Source organism: Carassius gibelio, chromosome B24 (genome assembly GCF_023724105.1).
Source record: "Carassius gibelio isolate Cgi1373 ecotype wild population from Czech Republic chromosome B24, carGib1.2-hapl.c, whole genome shotgun sequence".
NCBI lineage: Eukaryota > Metazoa > Chordata > Actinopteri > Cypriniformes > Cyprinidae > Carassius > Carassius gibelio.
The window spans coordinates 10,346,571-10,365,242 of NC_068419.1; the positions used below are offsets into that span (position 1 = coordinate 10,346,571).

The following is an 18,672-nucleotide window of genomic DNA, read 5'->3' on the forward strand; positions in this document are numbered from 1 at the left end:
ACACACACACACACACACACACATTTGCATAATAAATAGAAAGAAAATAGAATACAAAAAGATTAGAAAAGTAGTTAGATTTTTTTAAAGAATAGAATTAGAATAGTGAGTGTTAAAGTTAGAGGGTCAAATAAAGATTTACTTATTTTATTGCTGCCACAAATGGTCTACTCTTCTACACTACATGAGAAGCAGTGGCCCTTTTGAGTGAAAAACCATAACTCCAGCACACTTGAAAACTCATATTTTTGTTTTAAATAGAATTTTTGCTGTCATATGTCCACTTAAACCCAAGCATTATACATCAGAAATTGAGCTACCATTCAATGAATATTTATAATTACTATTTATATATTACAATGTACAAAGCAACGGTAAATCACAGAAGTAACACTGTTTTCTTCACACAGTAGGGAGCGATAGAGAGTTTTCTGCAGAGAGATGACGTGCTGTGACGACAACAGACGACTGAATGAAGTCAGCTGACTTTTCTTGTTCTTCTTCACATCTCATCTGACCAAAGCATCTGGACACAGGACTGTCTCGTTATCTGAGGTATTGACACATTTTTTAAACGATAATATTTTTTTTTTTCACGCTGAGACCACTGTATTGCAGAAGTGTACTTGTAAGGCTAATCAAACAGAAAATATGATTTTCTCAGATTTTCTTTATATATTTTTTTCTTTAACAGTCATATAAGACTTAATTTTACTGATGTACATTGTGTGCTGTGTCGCTGAATCATTTCTCATTTGCCTCCTGCATGCAGCTCATTGCAGTCGTTAACATTAATAACGTTACATGTGCATCACTGAGAATATTAACCCACTTGGATGCTAAACAGATTGCTGGATCATTTCAGTAACGTTATATTATCTATGTAATAATTTCAAATGTTCAGGAACGCATAAGATGGATCACATTACTCACTTTAATTAATGGGAGACAAAAATACCTTCGATTTTCGGCAAAGGTCAAATTCTATCAGCATTTTCTCTGTGCTGCTCGATATCCAGTGTACACAACAGCTGCAATCATTAAACGATCTTTGTGAACATCTGGAGAATATGTATTTATGTAGACGATTGTATTTGAGCACTGTGAAATTTGTTGTCTATCCGTAAGCTTACTAGGTTTTGACACACAAGCGCTGCCTGCTGTTTTCCAATTAACAACAGCATACTAGGTCAACAGACCACATGTCTGTACAGTTTTGTTCTGTACTGACAGAAAACTGATCGGAACATGTTTCATACCAGTTTAGACCATTCGTCCCCAGTAATCCCTGATATCATAGGATCATCATGTGATTATAAATTCAAAAAAACTGCAAATTACACTGCTTCCTCTTGAGGTTCTTGAGGAATAACAAGAAATATTATAAATATTTTTATGAATTTAGGTGTCGGTGTCATGCATTGTTTTTACAGAACATTGACTGGTTCTCAACTAAAAAGAGTTTGTTCTGTCATAAATTGCCACTACAAAACAGTTTTTCCAGATTTGCTCAACTGTCTGTTTTTCCAACTTCTGTTTTACAGTCAGGGTCATGTGCCCTTGGTCATGTGACTGTGTTCCATGTTTGTCCTAGAGTACATATAAATGTTGTATAAATATACATGGACTTTTTACACAATACGCAACCTCCTGGCCTGGAAATTGCTATTGTAACTACTGCAAATCATTCTGACATAAACATATAAAAGGAAACATGATAACTGAAAAGTAGTACATTAAACACATTTATTATTTTTTAAAATGTATTTAATATATATTAATATATAAAATGAATCACAATAATAAGCAGTTTGTGTAAATGAGCAGAATGTTCAGAAGTGTAGAAATAAGTATAGAAAGTAAGGTGGTTGTTGTTGCTTTGCTTCATTTTGTATTAGACACATTTAAAATGGACTTCTCCAAGCTTCCCAAGATCCGAGATGAAGAGCGGGAGGGACAATTCGGATATGTGCATGGCGTATCTGGACCTGGTTAGTAGGAATTCAGATGTCATCGTTTTTATCTGATTTTATTATTTTATTTTATTATTTTGAATTGTGTTGTCACCAGCGAGTTAGATTTTTTATTTTATGTTTTGATTCATGTTTTTTTCATTGTTTTTGTTTTATCATTATGCTACCAGAGATTCTGATATTTAATTTAATTTAATTTATAGATATGTAAATATATGTATATATATGTATATGTATATATAATATATTTATTATATATAATATAATAGAATAGTTAAAGTTGAACAATAGCTAAGTAAATATAAAATAAAACATAACTTTAAATGTTCACAAGTAATTTTTGATAATCACATTACTGACTCACTAACTGTGTTATAGTGGTGACGGCCTCCAGTATGGCAGGAGCTGCCATGTATGAGCTGGTGCGAGTGGGCCACAGTGAGCTTGTGGGAGAGATCATTAGACTGGAGGGTGACATGGCCACCATTCAGGTCTATGAAGAGACATGTATCCTATTCTTACCGTAGTACAGGACATATTTTGTGTGGTTTATGTCGTACACAATGCGTAGAATCTGTTCAATAGTATTGTAGTTTTCCTGAGCTTTCGTCAGCTGGTGTGTCGGTTGGTGACCCTGTCCTGCGCACAGGGAAGCCCCTCTCTGTGGAGTTAGGACCAGGAATCATGGGCTCCATCTTTGATGGTATTCAGCGTCCCCTCAAAGACATCAATGACCTCACCCAAAGTATCTACATTCCTAGAGGAGTCAACATTGGCGCCCTTAACCGTGATCTGAAATGGGAGTTCTCTCCATGCAAGAGCATGCGAGTAAGTGAAAGATTCGTTTTAAGTTAAGATAATAAATTATTGGTGTTTGACAAGTTCAGTTTTTGTTATGATAGTTGTGCTGTTTTTTTTTTTTTTTTTTTTTGGTTATGATTTAACATCCTTACAGGTTCCAAGAAGGCAAATCTTTTAGTAACTTTAAGGGGTCACATCATGAGTATCAAATTATTTTGCAATTTAAAAAGATCATTATAATATGAAATCTTAGCAAAAACACAGTTTGTGCTGTTCCTGGCTGTGTGTAGCACCTACAACTCTGCATATAACCCAAATATATAACCTCTTTTAAAGAAACTCCACTGGTGAGTAATCAGATGATTGAATGGTTTTAAGCTGTTGTTTCTGTGTCCAGGTTGGCAGTCACATCACTGGAGGTGATATCTATGGTACGGTGTTTGAAAACTCTCTTATTAAACACAAAATAATGTTACCACCAAGAAGCAGAGGAACTGTCACATACGTAGCACCAAATGGAAACTATGATGTCTCGGTGAGGATAATAAAATGTACATCTTTTTGTAAAATGATAATTACTGTGTAAAAGAAGTCGATGTGAATGTGTATTTGTCAGGATGTGGTGTTGGAGTTGGAGTTTGAGGGGGTAAAAGAGAAGTACACCATGGTGCAAGTGTGGCCAGTGCGTCAGGTTCGGCCAGTCACCGAGAAACTTCCTGCAAATCACCCTCTGCTGACTGGACAACGGGTACTGGACGCCCTCTTTCCGTGAGTCACGCTGTCTGAAATCATTCCATAGGAAATTTTAGAATATAAGTTAAAACTAATATACATAAAATTTGATTCATGTTCAGATGACACATAATGGACAAATCATGCATTTTAAAAGCTTAATTTTCCACAAAGGATTTTTAAAATAATAATAGAGGATTTTCTTAAACATCACAATATTTGGTTTAAATAATTATAAGAAAAGAATGTAGTATTTTGAAAGTGGATATTGTAAACAATAAAGATATGGGGTCATTTTAGAGTTTTTGAAGTCTCTAATAGTCCTCAAGGCTGCATTTATTTGATCAAAAAAAAAAAAAAAAAAAAAAGTAGTATTGTGAAATATTACAACCGTTTGATAAAAATACAACAGTTTTCATTTTTTTTCTGAATAAAATTATTCATTGCTTGATAAATAAATCCCAAACCTTTGATGTCTGGTAGTTTAACAGATCTTTCGACTCTCACTGTTTGATTTAACAGGTGTGTGCAGGGAGGGACCACTGCCATCCCCGGTGCTTTCGGTTGTGGTAAAACTGTGATCTCTCAGTCCCTGTCCAAGTACTCCAACAGTGATGTCATCATCTACGTCGGCTGTGGAGAGCGTGGTAACGAGATGTCTGAAGTACTCCGAGATTTCCCTGAGGTGAATAGCGCTGTCATTGTATGCAACGGCAAAAACACTGTAATAGATGGCAGGGTGATTGACAGTTCTCTTGCCCTATAGCTCACCATGGAGGTGGATGGGAAAGTAGAGAGCATCATGAAGAGAACAGCCTTGGTTGCCAACACATCCAACATGCCTGTGGCTGCCAGAGAAGCTTCCATTTACACAGGTTTATTGAACATTCGATGCAAAAATAATGTGTGTGCTTTAAAACCCAGCAGCTGTGTTGTCACCATTAATGGCTGTCTATTCTGTCCAGGAATCACGCTGTCCGAGTATTTCAGGGACATGGGCTACAATGTGAGCATGATGGCTGACTCCACCTCTCGGTGGGCAGAAGCTCTGAGGGAGATCTCCGGTCGTCTGGCTGAGATGCCTGCTGGTACGTGTACCCTGACCATCTCAGTCAAGACAGCAAATATTATAAACTAGAAATGATAAACTAAATATGTGCTTGTGTTCACAGATAGCGGTTATCCTGCCTATCTTGGAGCACGTCTGGCTTCGTTTTATGAGCGTGCTGGTCGAGTTAAATGTCTTGGTAACCCAGAGAGAGAGGGCAGTGTGAGCATTGTGGGAGCGTAAGTAGATCTGTTGGACTCAATCATTTGCTTTGGTAAAGTTTTGGTTTATTATTAATGACTGATATTGTCACTGCATTGTCTGCAGACTCACTGAAGCTTTTTTTTTTGTAACTGCAGTGTGTCTCCCCCTGGTGGTGATTTCTCAGATCCTGTGACGTCTGCTACTCTTGGTATTGTACAAGTAAGTGTAGATTTCCTTCAAACAGCAGGTTTAATACACTGGCTCATAGCATAATAAAATTATATGTTCTTCTTGCAGAAATAAAGGGTTATTGTAATCCTTCCATTCTTTCTCACTCCCAGGTGTTTTGGGGTCTGGATAAAAAGCTGGCTCAGAGAAAGCACTTCCCTTCAGTGAACTGGCTCATCAGTTACAGTAAGTACACACGAGCACTGGACGAGTACTACGACAAGCACTACTCTGAATTTGTGCCACTGCGTACCAAAGCCAAAGAGATCCTGCAGGAAGAGGAAGACTTGGCTGAGATTGTGCAGCTTGTGGGGAAGGTGGGTTTGTGGGTTCATTCATATTTACTGTTTGTATACATCACTTTTTGGGGTATTATTACAGGTACTTTCAGCTGTAAAACACATTTATTATTTTAGGCATCTTTGGCTGAAACGGATAAGATCACGCTGGAGGTTGCCAAATTAATCAAAGATGATTTCCTGCAGCAAAATGGATACACACCCTATGACAGGTGTTAAACTGATTGAGGATCATTCAACTGCTTTGTCAAATGACATGTGACTGTATGGATCTGAAATTCTCAATTTGTCATTTTCAGGTTTTGTCCGTTCTATAAGACAGTGGGTATCTTGTCTAACATGATTGCGTTCTATGATATGGCACGTCATGCCGTAGAGACCACTGCACAGACCGACAATAAGATCACCTGGGCCATGATCAGGGAACACATGGGCGAAATTCTCTACAGGATCAGTTCCATGAAATTCAAGGTACACATTGTGGGATGTAAACATTGTTTGTGTTTTAGTCTCCCATGATAAAATGTATCATGCCTTGATTATGTCTAAACCAGTAGACTATAAGCCACTTTAATAAAATTGTTTTAACAAATTATTTGATGTAATTTAATCACATCACATTTAATCACATTCAATTAGTAATGTTTAACATGCTTCCAGTTATAAGTATTCTGTTTGTTGACTGGGAGTATTTGAAAAGCCTTACACATTTGAAAAATAAATTTCATTGTTCATTAAAGCTATGCAAATATTGTAATTGCTTGTAAAACAGAAAAACATGCATTCATTTAGAAAATGGTTTCTTTCAACTAATTGAAATCATTGTATTCCGTAATTATACTTATCTTGTTTTATTTTAGCAATTAAAGAAGTTGTCCTATTATTTCAGGACCCAGTAAAAGAGGGTGAGGAGAAGATCAAAGCTGATTACGCTCAGCTCCATGAAGACATGCAGAACTCCTTTCGAACACTGGAAGACTAAGTGTCTGTTCCTAGCCATTATTCTCAGGGCAGGGCAGCAGGAACCCACATCCCCCTATACACACACATAAAATGTCCTTTTCCTTTGTCTTAAGGCTGTCTTATACATTTCCCTCATTTTTGTTCATCTTGTGGTGGTGTAGATGCTCTAGTGTTCTTAAGGGGACCTCAAAATACCTTTGTTTGTTTGTTTGTGTGTGTGTGCGTGCATTTGTGTATATGTGCAATCTGTGTGATCCTCTTCAAAGCCTCTGCTTCAGTTTATATTTGAAAGATCATCCTCTCTATGGATGTTATTAAATAACTTGATGTAATTATTGTTCTATTTTTATCTGTACAGAAGACTGGAAGACATGACTTCAGAGATTCACTATATTTACTGCAGGAATATTTACAGTTTTAATGGTTGCCAGCATATTTCTTGTGTTGTTTTTTGGTATGGATGTTTATTGCAGTATTGTCCTGTATATTTCTTTGAGGAACCTTCCTCTTCATTGCTCACATGAGTCCTGGAAAAATAGAAATAAATACTGATGAATTCACCAGTATTGTGAATGACAAGTGGATGTGTTCTGGGGTATTGCATAAAATGGCAAAAAATGGTACCCAAATTTATAGGGTAATACATAGGTTGTCAAAAATGTACATCCATTTTAGCTTTTAAGGTAGGAATATCTCTGATTTAGTATCTACCTGCATCTGTAGCCTACTATTCATCCAAACACTTGATGGGTCAATCTTACACCTTCCTTCCATTTCTCACCCTTTAAGTTTGGTTTGTTCTCAGAGGTTGATTATCATGTTCATCCAGAAGTGTCTGCATTTTAATGCAATCTAATGTGTGAATATAAATGAATATGTGTAACTGGTCTTACTGCATTTTCTCTTCTTGAAACTAGAATGTGGCAAATCTAGTTCGCTGCCCTGGTTTCTATAGTCCATACAGTTCTAACACTTTCTAGTATTGTCTCCATGTGTTGCATAAACTGGCATAACTAACTTGTGCCTATGATCGGGTTATTTGACTTGATCTTGTTACACATTATATTAAATGCAATTGATAAATCTAGCTTTAAACTCATATGACCTTAACCCCGGGTTTCCCAGACATGGCTTAAACCTAGACTAAAATGTAAATCTGAGCTGTTTCAACTGAAAGAAACTTGCACTGACTGATCTTAAAACATGCCAGTGCCTTAGTTTTGTCTAAAGATGTACACCAGTAAGGTTATTGTTATTATTATTATTTATTTTATTTTTTTTGCTAATGCATGTTTATAAAAATAACTTAAATGTCCTAATTGAACTATTGCCTGATCATGGTTTAGGCTAAGCCCTGTCTATGAAACCGGGCTTAAGTGTCAGAACCTCATTAACCAATAAAATGTAGTCTTTTGATAAAATGTATGTGACTGAACTTGTGCAAGAGCGCTATAAAAGATTAGAACACACTATGTTTGTTTAATACATCACTACAATTTATATTATTTCAAACTGGTTTTATATATCGAAATTACGAGGGGGTTTGCCGTTTACATGCTCAGCCACCCTCAAGTGAGCGCGATTCCAAAATGTTTATATACTTAAATGTTCATAAACATAAAGTATGTATTTTACGTATTCTTTAATTTTATAAATTAGCCAATATAACAAAAATACAAACTGTACAGCTAAGAAATGAATATAGCAATAATACAAATATAAATGTCTAAAATAAATATTTTGTCAACTTGTCAATTTTTTATAAGATATAGGTGTTATACGTATTTTAGATAAATAATAATAAAAAAAAAAAAACGAAGGAGGCTCCTTGGTGTCATACGTCAAATATGCAGATACTAAAGTGTGAATGGCACGTTGCTTCATTAGCTGGTAGACAGTCAACACCTCAGCACTCCTGCGACACTGATCACTGCTGTCGGAAGTTTACGTGCTTTAGGAACATCTGCGACGTTTGGAGTTGATGATAACCAGGACTTGCGGAACACTAACTTCTCAGGTAAGTAGCCTATTTTGTAGGCTAAAATATAAGAATAAGCCTTTGATGAGTATTTCCTTATCTTTACCATGTTTTTCTTCTTCTTAATATTCTGTAATGCTTCTGCCAAGGTAAGCATCTGTGGTCCAGTGAGGAATATTGCATTTTTAAAAGATTTTTTTATAGTGAAAAAAAAAAGTTATTTAGATAATTATACTGTTCCTTACAATAAGATTTTTTTTTTCTTTTAAAGGTTCTTTGGGGAACCAGACATTGATTTTAGTGCAACTGATGAAAAAATAAGCTTTATTTTTATTTTTTATTTTTTTGCAAGAGAGATGTTTAGAATGTCTGCAAGTATTCATTCTGCAAGTTTTAATTTGAAGAAAGAAGTTCTAAAATATTTATGGAAGAGTCAAATAAAATAAGATTGAGCTTGTTGGTTTCGTTAATAGCCAGTAGATCAATCTAACTTATTTTTCAATGAGAAAAACATTTGTTACCTTTAACAAATTGATATAGAAGCCAGTATGTTTTACTTCACCAGGCAAAAGACATGACCCAAACACCCAAACAAGTGAGAGCCAATGAGCTCACACAGGACAACAGTCAAACTGGGGAAGGCAATTGGAGCTCGGAAGAAGAGGTGAGAATTAATATGCACGATTTTACTAAGATTTAATTGGCAGAAGTCACATGGCAGCACTGTATTTACTTCAATTTATAGAAATGATCTTTTAGGAAAATGATATCTGCAAAAGATTACAGACACTGTATCATGATGAGATTAATCAAATGGCATTGATTGCTAAATGTTGTGAGATATTAGTAAGCTCATGGGCATGTGAAACCTGTTGTTGCTGGGAGCATGCAGCTAGTGCTACTTCACAGATTCACAAACATTGTATGTATAAACATGTTTATATATTTATTGCTGTGCTTTTACTTCACAGGTACAGGAAGTCAGTGGGCAGTGCATAGCAGCACCTCAGTTACCTGAAACATTGCTCTACACTTGTTATAAACAAAGGAGTGACGAGTTTCGGAGGTTGTTCAAAGAGGTGCCAGAGTCTGAGAAACTAATTGCAGGTGAGACTGGTAGAGGGAGACAGAGAGATAAAAAAACAACAATATTTGTATATTGGATGTTTTCTGAATGATCCGTTTTTTTCTTTAGACTACACCTGTGCTCTCCAAAAGGATATCTTGTTACATGGACACATCTATTTTACAGAGAATTGTTTATGTTTCTACAGTAAAGTTTTTCGTGGTACAAAAGTGAGTTCCACAGAAAGATTATATTATATATTCACTGTAACTCTTAAATGCCGCTGTTTGAGCATAGCTAAGATACTTTGTTATTAATTTCTTTCATAGATTCCATCACTCTGCTTTGTGAAATTGACAATAAACTAACTTTATTTTAGATCACAGTAAATATGCAGGATATCATCTTAATGTCACGTGAGAAGACAGCGAAATGGATACCAAATGCCATCCAGATCAGTACTGATTCAAAGAAGGTGAAGTTCAGAAATCATAGGTTTTTCATTCTTTTTTTTTGTGAAGATAGGCTCCATGTATGGGATAAATTCTTTTTTTTCTGAAAAGAAAAGTATATATATATATATTTTGTAATTTTCCCACAGTTTCTCTTCAGCTCATTTTCAGCAAGGGGGAAAAGTTACCTCAGTATGTTTCGGCTTTGGCAGAATGTTCTACTGGACAAGGTGATCTTTATTTTTAATATTTTTCTTTTTTTGCCTCACGAACATTGTTCAAACATGTTTTCACATTACAGATAATTTCATTATTTTTCACATGTTTACATCTATCTGCTTGGTTGTGTATGACTGTACATTTCTACTGTAAAACAGGCTATTCTGAAATTATCTGAAATAGATATATATTAGGAGCAGGGATATCGTAGGCAAACAGCATATTCTCCATTATACATTTTAGTGTTTAGTCACTATTGCCAACACAAACTATTTATCTGTATTTGAGCCTTGGGTGGTTACTAATGTAGCATATATTAATACCATATGAGGAAAACAGACATAACAATACCCTATAGACCTAAGGTCAGGGATATGCTCAAGTGTAAACAGCCTAAATCTGTAGGGTACGCTTGACAATGCAGCGAATGAATGTATAGTTCATTGACCCCACCGAGGCGTGGCTTTCTTCATCTGAAAACAGATAATACTGACTTTTTCCTTACACAAACACGGAACTGCAGAGCTGAAATAACAGGAAAATTAGTGTCGAGATGTGATAAAGCAGATAAATCCTGTTAAAAGCAATGAATAGCCCAGCACTAGGCGGCGCGGTTAAAGCTTTTCATGTCTTCCTGATCTCAGCTCGACTCGCAGGTTACTCTCGTGCAGCAGGTAAGTGACCAGACGGAGACACTTTACCCACTGTATAAGGTTGCGTATAATTTAGAATGTATTATACACTGTGCTAATTCTTTAAAATTTGATGTAATTGTAAATAGGTGGGGAAAAGTTAGAGCTTTATGAAACCATAAAATGTTTTCGCTTCAGTTTGGTTTGTAAATGTGCCTGTGTCAGACGGCCTCGAAACAATGTTTTGCATTTCGGTGTAATTGTTTGGCCGCTTTTTTAACACGACGTGAATGTTTTTGAGCTTCCATACGGCTTTATTGGCGTTTTTCAGTCACTTATTGTTGAGTAACTCCGCTGATATGGTCTATTTACGTTTACAGTGCGTGTCGCTGTAACATACGCCTTATTTCTATGGTAACCGACGTTTTCTTCAATTATCGTTACGACCGCGGAACCATAAATAAAAATGGTATGAAGAAGAAAAGTCAATTTCTGTCCAAATAAGATTTGCTCCCTGGTCAGTGAGGTGTGGAGCAGGTTAGGACTGTTTTATCTGCTGGTTTAGATGACTATCAGTACGGGAACTTGAGGAGACGTCAGCGAATTTTTTGTTTTAAGTTGTATTTTGATCAGATAGAGGTAAACGTGCCAGCTGCTAGGGCGGAAACATGTGAGTGTACTTTGCTCAATGTAAGTTTCCTGTTTTGCAGAAGCTAACCAAGTTGGAGCTGTTGCAGATGGTTAAGCAGCATTATGGCAATGAATTAGGATTGAGTCATGATGAAATGGAAAGCTTTCAAACACCAGTAGAAACCGTCACACCCACCGTGCCCAGGTTGACTACATAAATGCACACACACCCAAGTCACATCTTTACATGGTAACACCTGTTTGGACAACTGAGAGATCAGTTACTTGGTTCTTAGGTCGCATCTCTCTGTTGCAGTCTGAATATGCGTGGAGAGGATAACACTGGGAGACCAGAAAGGCCAACATCGCTTCGTCTTCCCCAAGGGGAACTAAATCCTCATGAAGCCACCACACCAAAGGGAGATGACACACAGTCTTCAGCTGGACTACAAAGCATGCTCTCAGCAAATGGAGGGGTACGTTGAAAAATATAGTTTTGTTGGCAATATTTCCCAATATTGTTTGTGTATTGACTGGTAGGGTGTGGTGACACCATGTGGAAAAAAAATCTCAATACATTTCAGTCTTTAAACTATAAAGTAAGCGACGATTTTACCAGAGAAGTGTTAACATTTTTATGAACATTTAAAACATTTGAATTACCTACTACAAAAACAAATTATATATATATATAATGATTTAATATAATTATTTATTTTGTATACATTTCATTCAAGTATTGTTATCAATAATATACAAAATCACTGTGAATTTAAGTATTAAATATATCAATGATCAACCTGTCTAATCTTTTTGCACTTTGCAGTGTGGAACTTGATATATGTATTAAACTCTCAACAGGACGGCACTCTCAGTACCCCATCGCATCAGCGCAGTCCAAATCTATCCTTAAACCACTCAGGGTCTGAACGAGTGTCTAAACGCTCTGCTCTCTCTCTGGATCTAAATGCCAATGAAGACCAGCTCTCGGATAACAGCAGATCCGACAGCCTGGAGGAGGGTGAGATGTGTGTGTGTGTGTGTGTGTGTGTGTGTCTGTCTTGGATGTGTCTCATTCCATGGCTGTGTTGATGCATTTTCTTTACACCAGTATTGATTTCTTGTAGTGGAAGAACGTGAGACAGCATCTCCGGTGTCTCAGGGAAGGCTGTTTGTGAACCGGGTCTTTCACATCAGTGCTGAGAAGATGTTTGACCTGCTTTTCACCGATTCTAGTTTCGTGCGGAGGTTTATGGATATCAGGAAGATCATAGGTGTGTTTCTCTTAGCCTTTTACCTCTCTTATTAATGATCTACTTCAGTAATCAGTCTGATTCATATATAGATGTTCATCCTTTGTTTTTATTTAATATTTGGTTTTAGTAGTTTTGTGGTTTTAGAGTTTTATATTTAGATTTAGCTTTTATTTATGTTTATTTATTTTCAGTTACATTCCAAGGCAATATTTCTAAGTTTCATGTTTTTCATTTATTTATTTATATCAGTGCTATTTCACTTACCAAAACAATGTTTAATAGTATTTTAGTTTGAGTTAAAAATACCAGCATTAGTTTTTACATTTGATTATTTTGCCATCCTGTTTATAGTAACAAAAGTGTATTACTTGTCAGGTGCAAGCTCTACCTCTTGGCAAAGGGAGGCCTCTGGAGGTATGAAAAGGACTTTGAACTACACCATCACCATTAATAACCCCCTGGTTGGCAAGTTCTCCACTGCTACAGAAACCCAGGTTAGAGTCTCTATGGCTTTGTTTCAAAATCTCTTGTGTCAAACTAATTGTAGAAATAAAATACAAAAAAATGTAAACCTTTTGGAAAGGCTGTGTTTTGTTGATTGCACCTTCTATTAATGAGCAGTATTTGGTTATGTCACATTTAAATTTAGCAGGAGATAGTTAGAGACATAGTTAGCAGGAAGGGGCTGTGGTTGTTGATTACAAGTATCTGTGAATTCTGAGAACTGATGGGACCTTTGATAATTTTAATAATATTAGCACACCTGTTGTTGTCAATATTATCTTGGAAATCTGACAAATCGCTGTGTCTAGGTTAGTTTTCTGTGCTTTGTCAGTTGTTTTTGTGTGAAATCCGTGAAACAATAAAGTAGTTTGCAAGAACCAATTAAACTGAACTTAACATACAGTACATTGTGGACCTTCAGCTCTTATTAAAATAAAATAAAAACATTTAATCGTTAAGATGGCTTTTGTTTCCATTTATATTATGCAACAATTCATATTTTTAACAATAAAAAGACTGTAGGTGTGCTGCATTTAGAAAAATCACCTTCATCCAATTATTTGATATGATTGTGCTAATTGCAGTTTAAAGATGTTATCAATTAGATTTTTTTTATGCAGTAATGACCCGTCTGATGACTATGTCTACATTCATACAATGAATGTGTAGGATTGACTCTCAAATTGTCTTGTACATACAGCAGTACAGAGGATTAAATAAGATTGCGTAATACTTATATGAACACCTTAATAAATAGCCTTGATTAATGGCTGTAAAAATTGCTAGTAAATATATAGACTTTGTCTGGTGTCTTTAAAGATTTCATTTGTATATTTGCAAATAAATTTGTTTATAGTCATAGTCTTGAATATTTCAGGTAGTCACTTTGTCCAAAATTGAAAGAAGGCCGTGTATTTCAATCCTAAGTAAACTGAACAGAACCATATTTAGCAATCCAAACATCTGACATCTGTATTGTGCAGCTGTGTAAATTCATCCTGTGCATGTATGTGGAATATTTTCTGATTTCTCTTTGTGTATTTTAGACCCTATATAAAGAGTCAAGGGAAGGTCAGTACTACATGATAGATTCAGAGGTTTACACACACGATGTACCATACCATGACTACTTCTACACCCAGAATCGCTACTGTATCATCCGCAACTCCAAGCACAAGTGCAGACTCAGGTAAGCGGTGTCCTCATATCTAACTGCTTTTAATATGACTGTGACACTGAGATTTCTTAATGTAAGACCAATTTAGTAAAAAGTTGAACTCATTATTGCTCCATGCAGGATTTACACTGATGTCAAATACAAAAAGCAGCCCTGGGGTCTTGTTAAATCCTTTATCACGAAAAACTCCTGGAGTGGCCTGGAAGACTACTTTAGACACCTTGGTTGGTATAATGCAATTTATCTGTATCTTCCCTAACCATCTATTTTCCCTCTTCACTTCTCTGTTTCACTTCTTGGCTTGTAGATTTTGGCCATTTCTACATTACTAAATTTGCCATTTGACAAAGTCGTGACATATTGGATTTCACTAATTATCGTTAAGTGTTTATTGTTTCTCTTCAAAGAGTTTGCAGGGTAATATGTAGTTTTTCATAAAATGTAAATAAAACCATAACAATGTGAATAAAATAAGTATTAAGTGAAGTAAAATAAAATATAAAAACAACATAAACTTAGAGACAACATTTTTCATTCTCTTTTTCTTGTCATTAACTTCATGTACTAAAATAATTAATTATAATAAAAATTATATAGAAATCAAAAACACACTAAAAACTAAACTAAAACTTTAAAATTAAACAAAATGTAAATATAAGCCCTTTCAAAATATTAATTAATATTATTAAAAACCTATAAAAGTGTAAGTAGCACTGCTTTCTAGTGGCCCAGTCTGAGTTTGTACGATATATATTCTTCGGTGCAAAACCACTCAAAACAAAATAACGGTCTAAAGCCATAGCCCAAAACTAATGTAGTTCAATTAAAATGAGCAGAAATGCAGATTGTGCTCAGCGTTTTTCTCATCGACTGGGAAAAAAAGCTGGCTAAGAGCTTCTCTGCCATGGGATGTTGGATTAGGGAATCAGAAGATTAATCAACATTAGTGACCTGATCAGAGTACCTAGGGAAAGTTATTAGCAGCATGGATGTGTCCGTTTCCTATTGGTGAAATGCATCAATTAGATCCATTGCCTGCAAGGCCATTTAATTGCTAAACTACAGGATTGCCAAAAGCCAGATACTTAGTCGATCAAATTACCCAAAATAAACACTTTTCAATGATCTTTACCTCATAATGCACATTTCAGAGGCAGAGCTGCTAGAAGAGGAGGCAGAGTTGACTCAAGGAAGCGGAGATGCTGGAAAGACGGGTGGTTTGCGAAGGAGGCGAAGAACATACAGTCGCACCCTACAGGAGCACATGAAACCAGGGAAGCAGTACAGCGCAGACTCTGATCAGCAGAGAGCCGGCACCATGGGTATAAATATATGTGTATTTTTTTTTTTTTTATCTCTGAATCCAATATCTATGCTGCTGGGTAGTGGGCTTAAAATACTGATTAAACCACCAAAAATTGTTCACACTAATGTGATGTGTATATTGTGATCTTTGCTTTATAATATTTAAGTAAACATTGAAAACATTGGCCCGTTTTACACAGTAATACCAGTAAATTGCCGTAAAATTACCAGAACGACTTTACAAGTAAATACAAAAATGTTCACACAGGCAATGACATTCCATCTTTTTCAAAATACTGGTCAATTCTGTGACGTCATTAACCAGAAATGACCCTTAAACTGCTGTGCCTCCTGGTGTTGTGTTTACTATCGTGGAGGGGTATATATGCAATCAATGTTTTTGTTGATGTTGTCCTTTTTGTGTCACACGTTCACATTCATGCAGCAAGACATCACATTACACGATTTCGAACCAAAATACACCACGTGGAATAAATGTGTCCTCTTGTGTAAGAATTTTGTTATTGGCACAGAGTAGACATCTTATGTTACCCTGTTCTGACCTTGTATGTTCTCATGCCAGTAATATTCTTTCTGTGTTCACACACAGCATCATTCCAGCAATTTACTGGTAATTTTACAATGTCTCATACCGGTAAATTGCCAGAATGAATTTACCAGCATTTTTGAAAAGGTATTGTTCATACATGATCTCTTAACAGTAATTTACAGGTAATTTACCAGTAAAGTCTTTGTGTGAAAGGGGCTATTGTGAATTTGACTTTTAACAATTGGACTTGCATTGCATGATTTGCATCTTACATTACAGGTGCCATGGATATAAAGAACACACAACACAGACAGAACATCACTTCGATTGTATTTGCGATGAGCTTAATGTAAGACATTTACTCTAAAGCTTGTTTCACACATCATAAATACAATAGGCTGTGTAAGCTTAATGCTATGACACTGACAAAAAAACTTGGTTACTACATTGAGTTTTTCCTCATAACAATTTTAAATCAAAATGATTATTAGAATTTTCCTGTTGAGAGTTAATACTCTTGATTTGCATAAGGAAGGGGAGCACATTACACCAAATATATTTTGACTGCAAAATTAAACTAGATTCAGGCAGATTTACTGAATGGAAAGTGTGTTTGGAACCTACAATCCTATAAACTTTCACTGCGTATTTCATATGTTGTTATTTTGCAAAAGATTACAAATTCATAAATGGGTTCAAGGTGCATGTTCTCAAAATGTTCATTGTGCTGCAGTGGCAAAAATAGAAACTCTGCTGTGTGAATATAGCAGTCTTTTAGCGTTGTTTCCAAAATAAATATGTGCATCTTATGGCTGCCGTGTGAAACATGGAAGAAAAACTGCCAGTTTTTAAAATGATGATTTGGAAATATGACTTAAAATAATAATATGCTTATTAAATGTCACATTGTTTTGCCTCTCAGACTTTTTGTTCTGGTGGTTCTGAACTTGGGGCTGTTCTTTAAACTTTGGGCCATGGAAGATGTCGCTCACCGTTTGTATCTGAACACCAAGCACAGAATGAAGGAGGGAGTAGAGTCTAGGTAAAGGCTCTTTCATATTGTACATTTTGTTAATTATTATGAACAAAACTGACTTCATGTTTTTATATACAGTAGTTTAGCACCTGACTTAGGCTCCAGACAAGGTATGCCACACAGAAGTCAAGAAGAAGCGCATTTACTGAGGGCAGTACTGCAAGACTCCATTAACCTTCTAGAACAGGTATATTTTGGTGTTTTATTAAACGCACCATGCAAAAACATGCAAATGCAAAACAAACTTTGGTTGTTCACCATTACACATCAGTGAGAAGATCCTTCCTATCTAATTTGCCAGTTCTTGCCCAGATAAAGTTGATCTTATGTTGTTAGTTTAAACTTTAGCTATATACTTTATACTGTTTGGTTGAGAAGTCTCTTATGTTATTGTTTATTTTCGCTGGTTTCTTCTTCACAGCTACGCAGTTCTCTTGTGGCGCTTCAGCAGAACTTTCAGGCCTACAACAGATCCTTCTCTCAGTTTTAAATGGCAATGAGTTTGGTGACCTGACAACACAAGGGTACTTTTCCCATAAGACCTGTCATCGTTGAGGAGGGTTTCTATAGGTACTGTCACCCCAGGGCACACGTAGCCATGTTCATCTTCTCTGCTTTTTTGTCTCAGAGATGTAATGGATTCAGTGCAGTTGCACAGGGTTTTCACTTTAATTATGAAAGGGGGCGATGCAGGCCCATTGCCTCTAAAGATCTGCCTAACATTTAGTCGTGGCCTTTTTGTCTTGATTTAGATAACGATCTTGTTCTAAGATACCTCTAAGAATTTGTAAATGATTGCACCTTAAAACCTTATTAAAGCAGGGATCACTAATGTTGTTGAAATTATAGAATGTTTGTAAGCTCTGAATGTTCATCAGGATTTTGATAGTGTCTAAGAGTACAGGTTTGTGGGAAGAAGACAAAATATCTGAGGTTTACTGTAAAGGATGAGCGGAAATATTTTAAATTGTTTACACTCTTGGTCTTTAAATTATCACTTGTTGTTCAACTTTTAGAGACCGTATTGTCACTGTGAACTACATTTGTAACACAGTCATGTAAATTATTTTCAATAGGAGAAGTTTGGTAATTTATCAAAAGAGAATGTGTAATCCTCAAGCATTTAATTATTTCACAGAAAAAATATGTTAGGGGTGGATGTGTTTAGATTGAAAATTCTCTGACATTCTTAATAACATTTCTTCTGAACATATTTATAAATAAAATTCCCATAGCATTACAATGTTCAGTTTGTGAAGCTAAATATTTTATCGCGATTTTATCATGTAACATCCAAATCAAATATCAGAAGATTGTTACATTATGACTATTCATCAACAGAGGTTGTCAACATGCACATGAAATTGTCTCTAACATAGATTAAAATAAACATTACATTTTTATGAGTTACTTTTTAAGTTTGTTTGTTTCTTTCCATGAGTGCTTAATCAATGGATAGAAAATTAACACGTTAAAGTCTCTTTAGGGGTTGAAAGGCTGCCCTCTATGACGTCACATCACGTGTACGTTCTGTCAAGGAATTTTTTTTTTTAAGAATTTGAAATATGTTGCATTTTGTGTTTGTCGAGAAGCAAAAAAAGGATTGTGTTGCTAATACG

The 18,672-nt window shown here is 35.7% G+C and overlaps 2 protein-coding genes across 3 annotated transcripts; both read left to right on the top strand.

Moving 5' to 3' along the window:
* The first annotated feature begins 413 nt into the window (after nucleotides 1–413).
* On the top strand, nucleotides 414–6,808 carry LOC128013365 (V-type proton ATPase catalytic subunit A). The gene is made up of 15 exons (XM_052596299.1): nucleotides 414–555; nucleotides 1,899–1,991; nucleotides 2,352–2,480; nucleotides 2,587–2,801; nucleotides 3,172–3,309; nucleotides 3,391–3,542; nucleotides 4,029–4,191; nucleotides 4,273–4,381; nucleotides 4,472–4,594; nucleotides 4,679–4,793; nucleotides 4,914–4,977; nucleotides 5,100–5,303; nucleotides 5,403–5,497; nucleotides 5,585–5,756; nucleotides 6,175–6,808. Exons 2-15 carry the CDS (start codon nucleotides 1,910–1,912, stop codon nucleotides 6,265–6,267), a joined length of 1,854 nt encoding a protein of 617 aa, XP_052452259.1. The 5' UTR covers nucleotides 414–555; nucleotides 1,899–1,909; the 3' UTR covers nucleotides 6,268–6,808.
* Nucleotides 6,809–8,135: 1,327 nt separating this feature from the next.
* Nucleotides 8,136–18,463, top strand: LOC128013302 (protein Aster-C-like). Of its 2 annotated transcripts, none has more exons than XM_052596195.1 (18): nucleotides 8,136–8,265; nucleotides 8,792–8,890; nucleotides 9,198–9,333; nucleotides 9,422–9,522; nucleotides 9,672–9,767; nucleotides 9,894–9,974; nucleotides 11,306–11,430; nucleotides 11,542–11,701; nucleotides 12,087–12,246; nucleotides 12,353–12,499; nucleotides 12,857–12,975; nucleotides 14,032–14,174; nucleotides 14,283–14,386; nucleotides 15,314–15,484; nucleotides 16,297–16,366; nucleotides 16,940–17,059; nucleotides 17,135–17,240; nucleotides 17,475–18,463. In XM_052596195.1, the coding sequence occupies exons 1-18, from the start codon at nucleotides 8,230–8,232 to the stop codon at nucleotides 17,541–17,543; spliced, it is 2,043 nt and encodes a 680-aa protein (XP_052452155.1). In that variant the 5' UTR covers nucleotides 8,136–8,229; the 3' UTR covers nucleotides 17,544–18,463. The 2 variants fall into 2 exon arrangements, with proteins under 2 accessions (XP_052452155.1, XP_052452154.1); XM_052596194.1 differs by having other exon boundaries at nucleotides 8,137–8,265; nucleotides 17,132–17,240.
* Nucleotides 18,464–18,672: the final 209 nt, after the last annotated feature.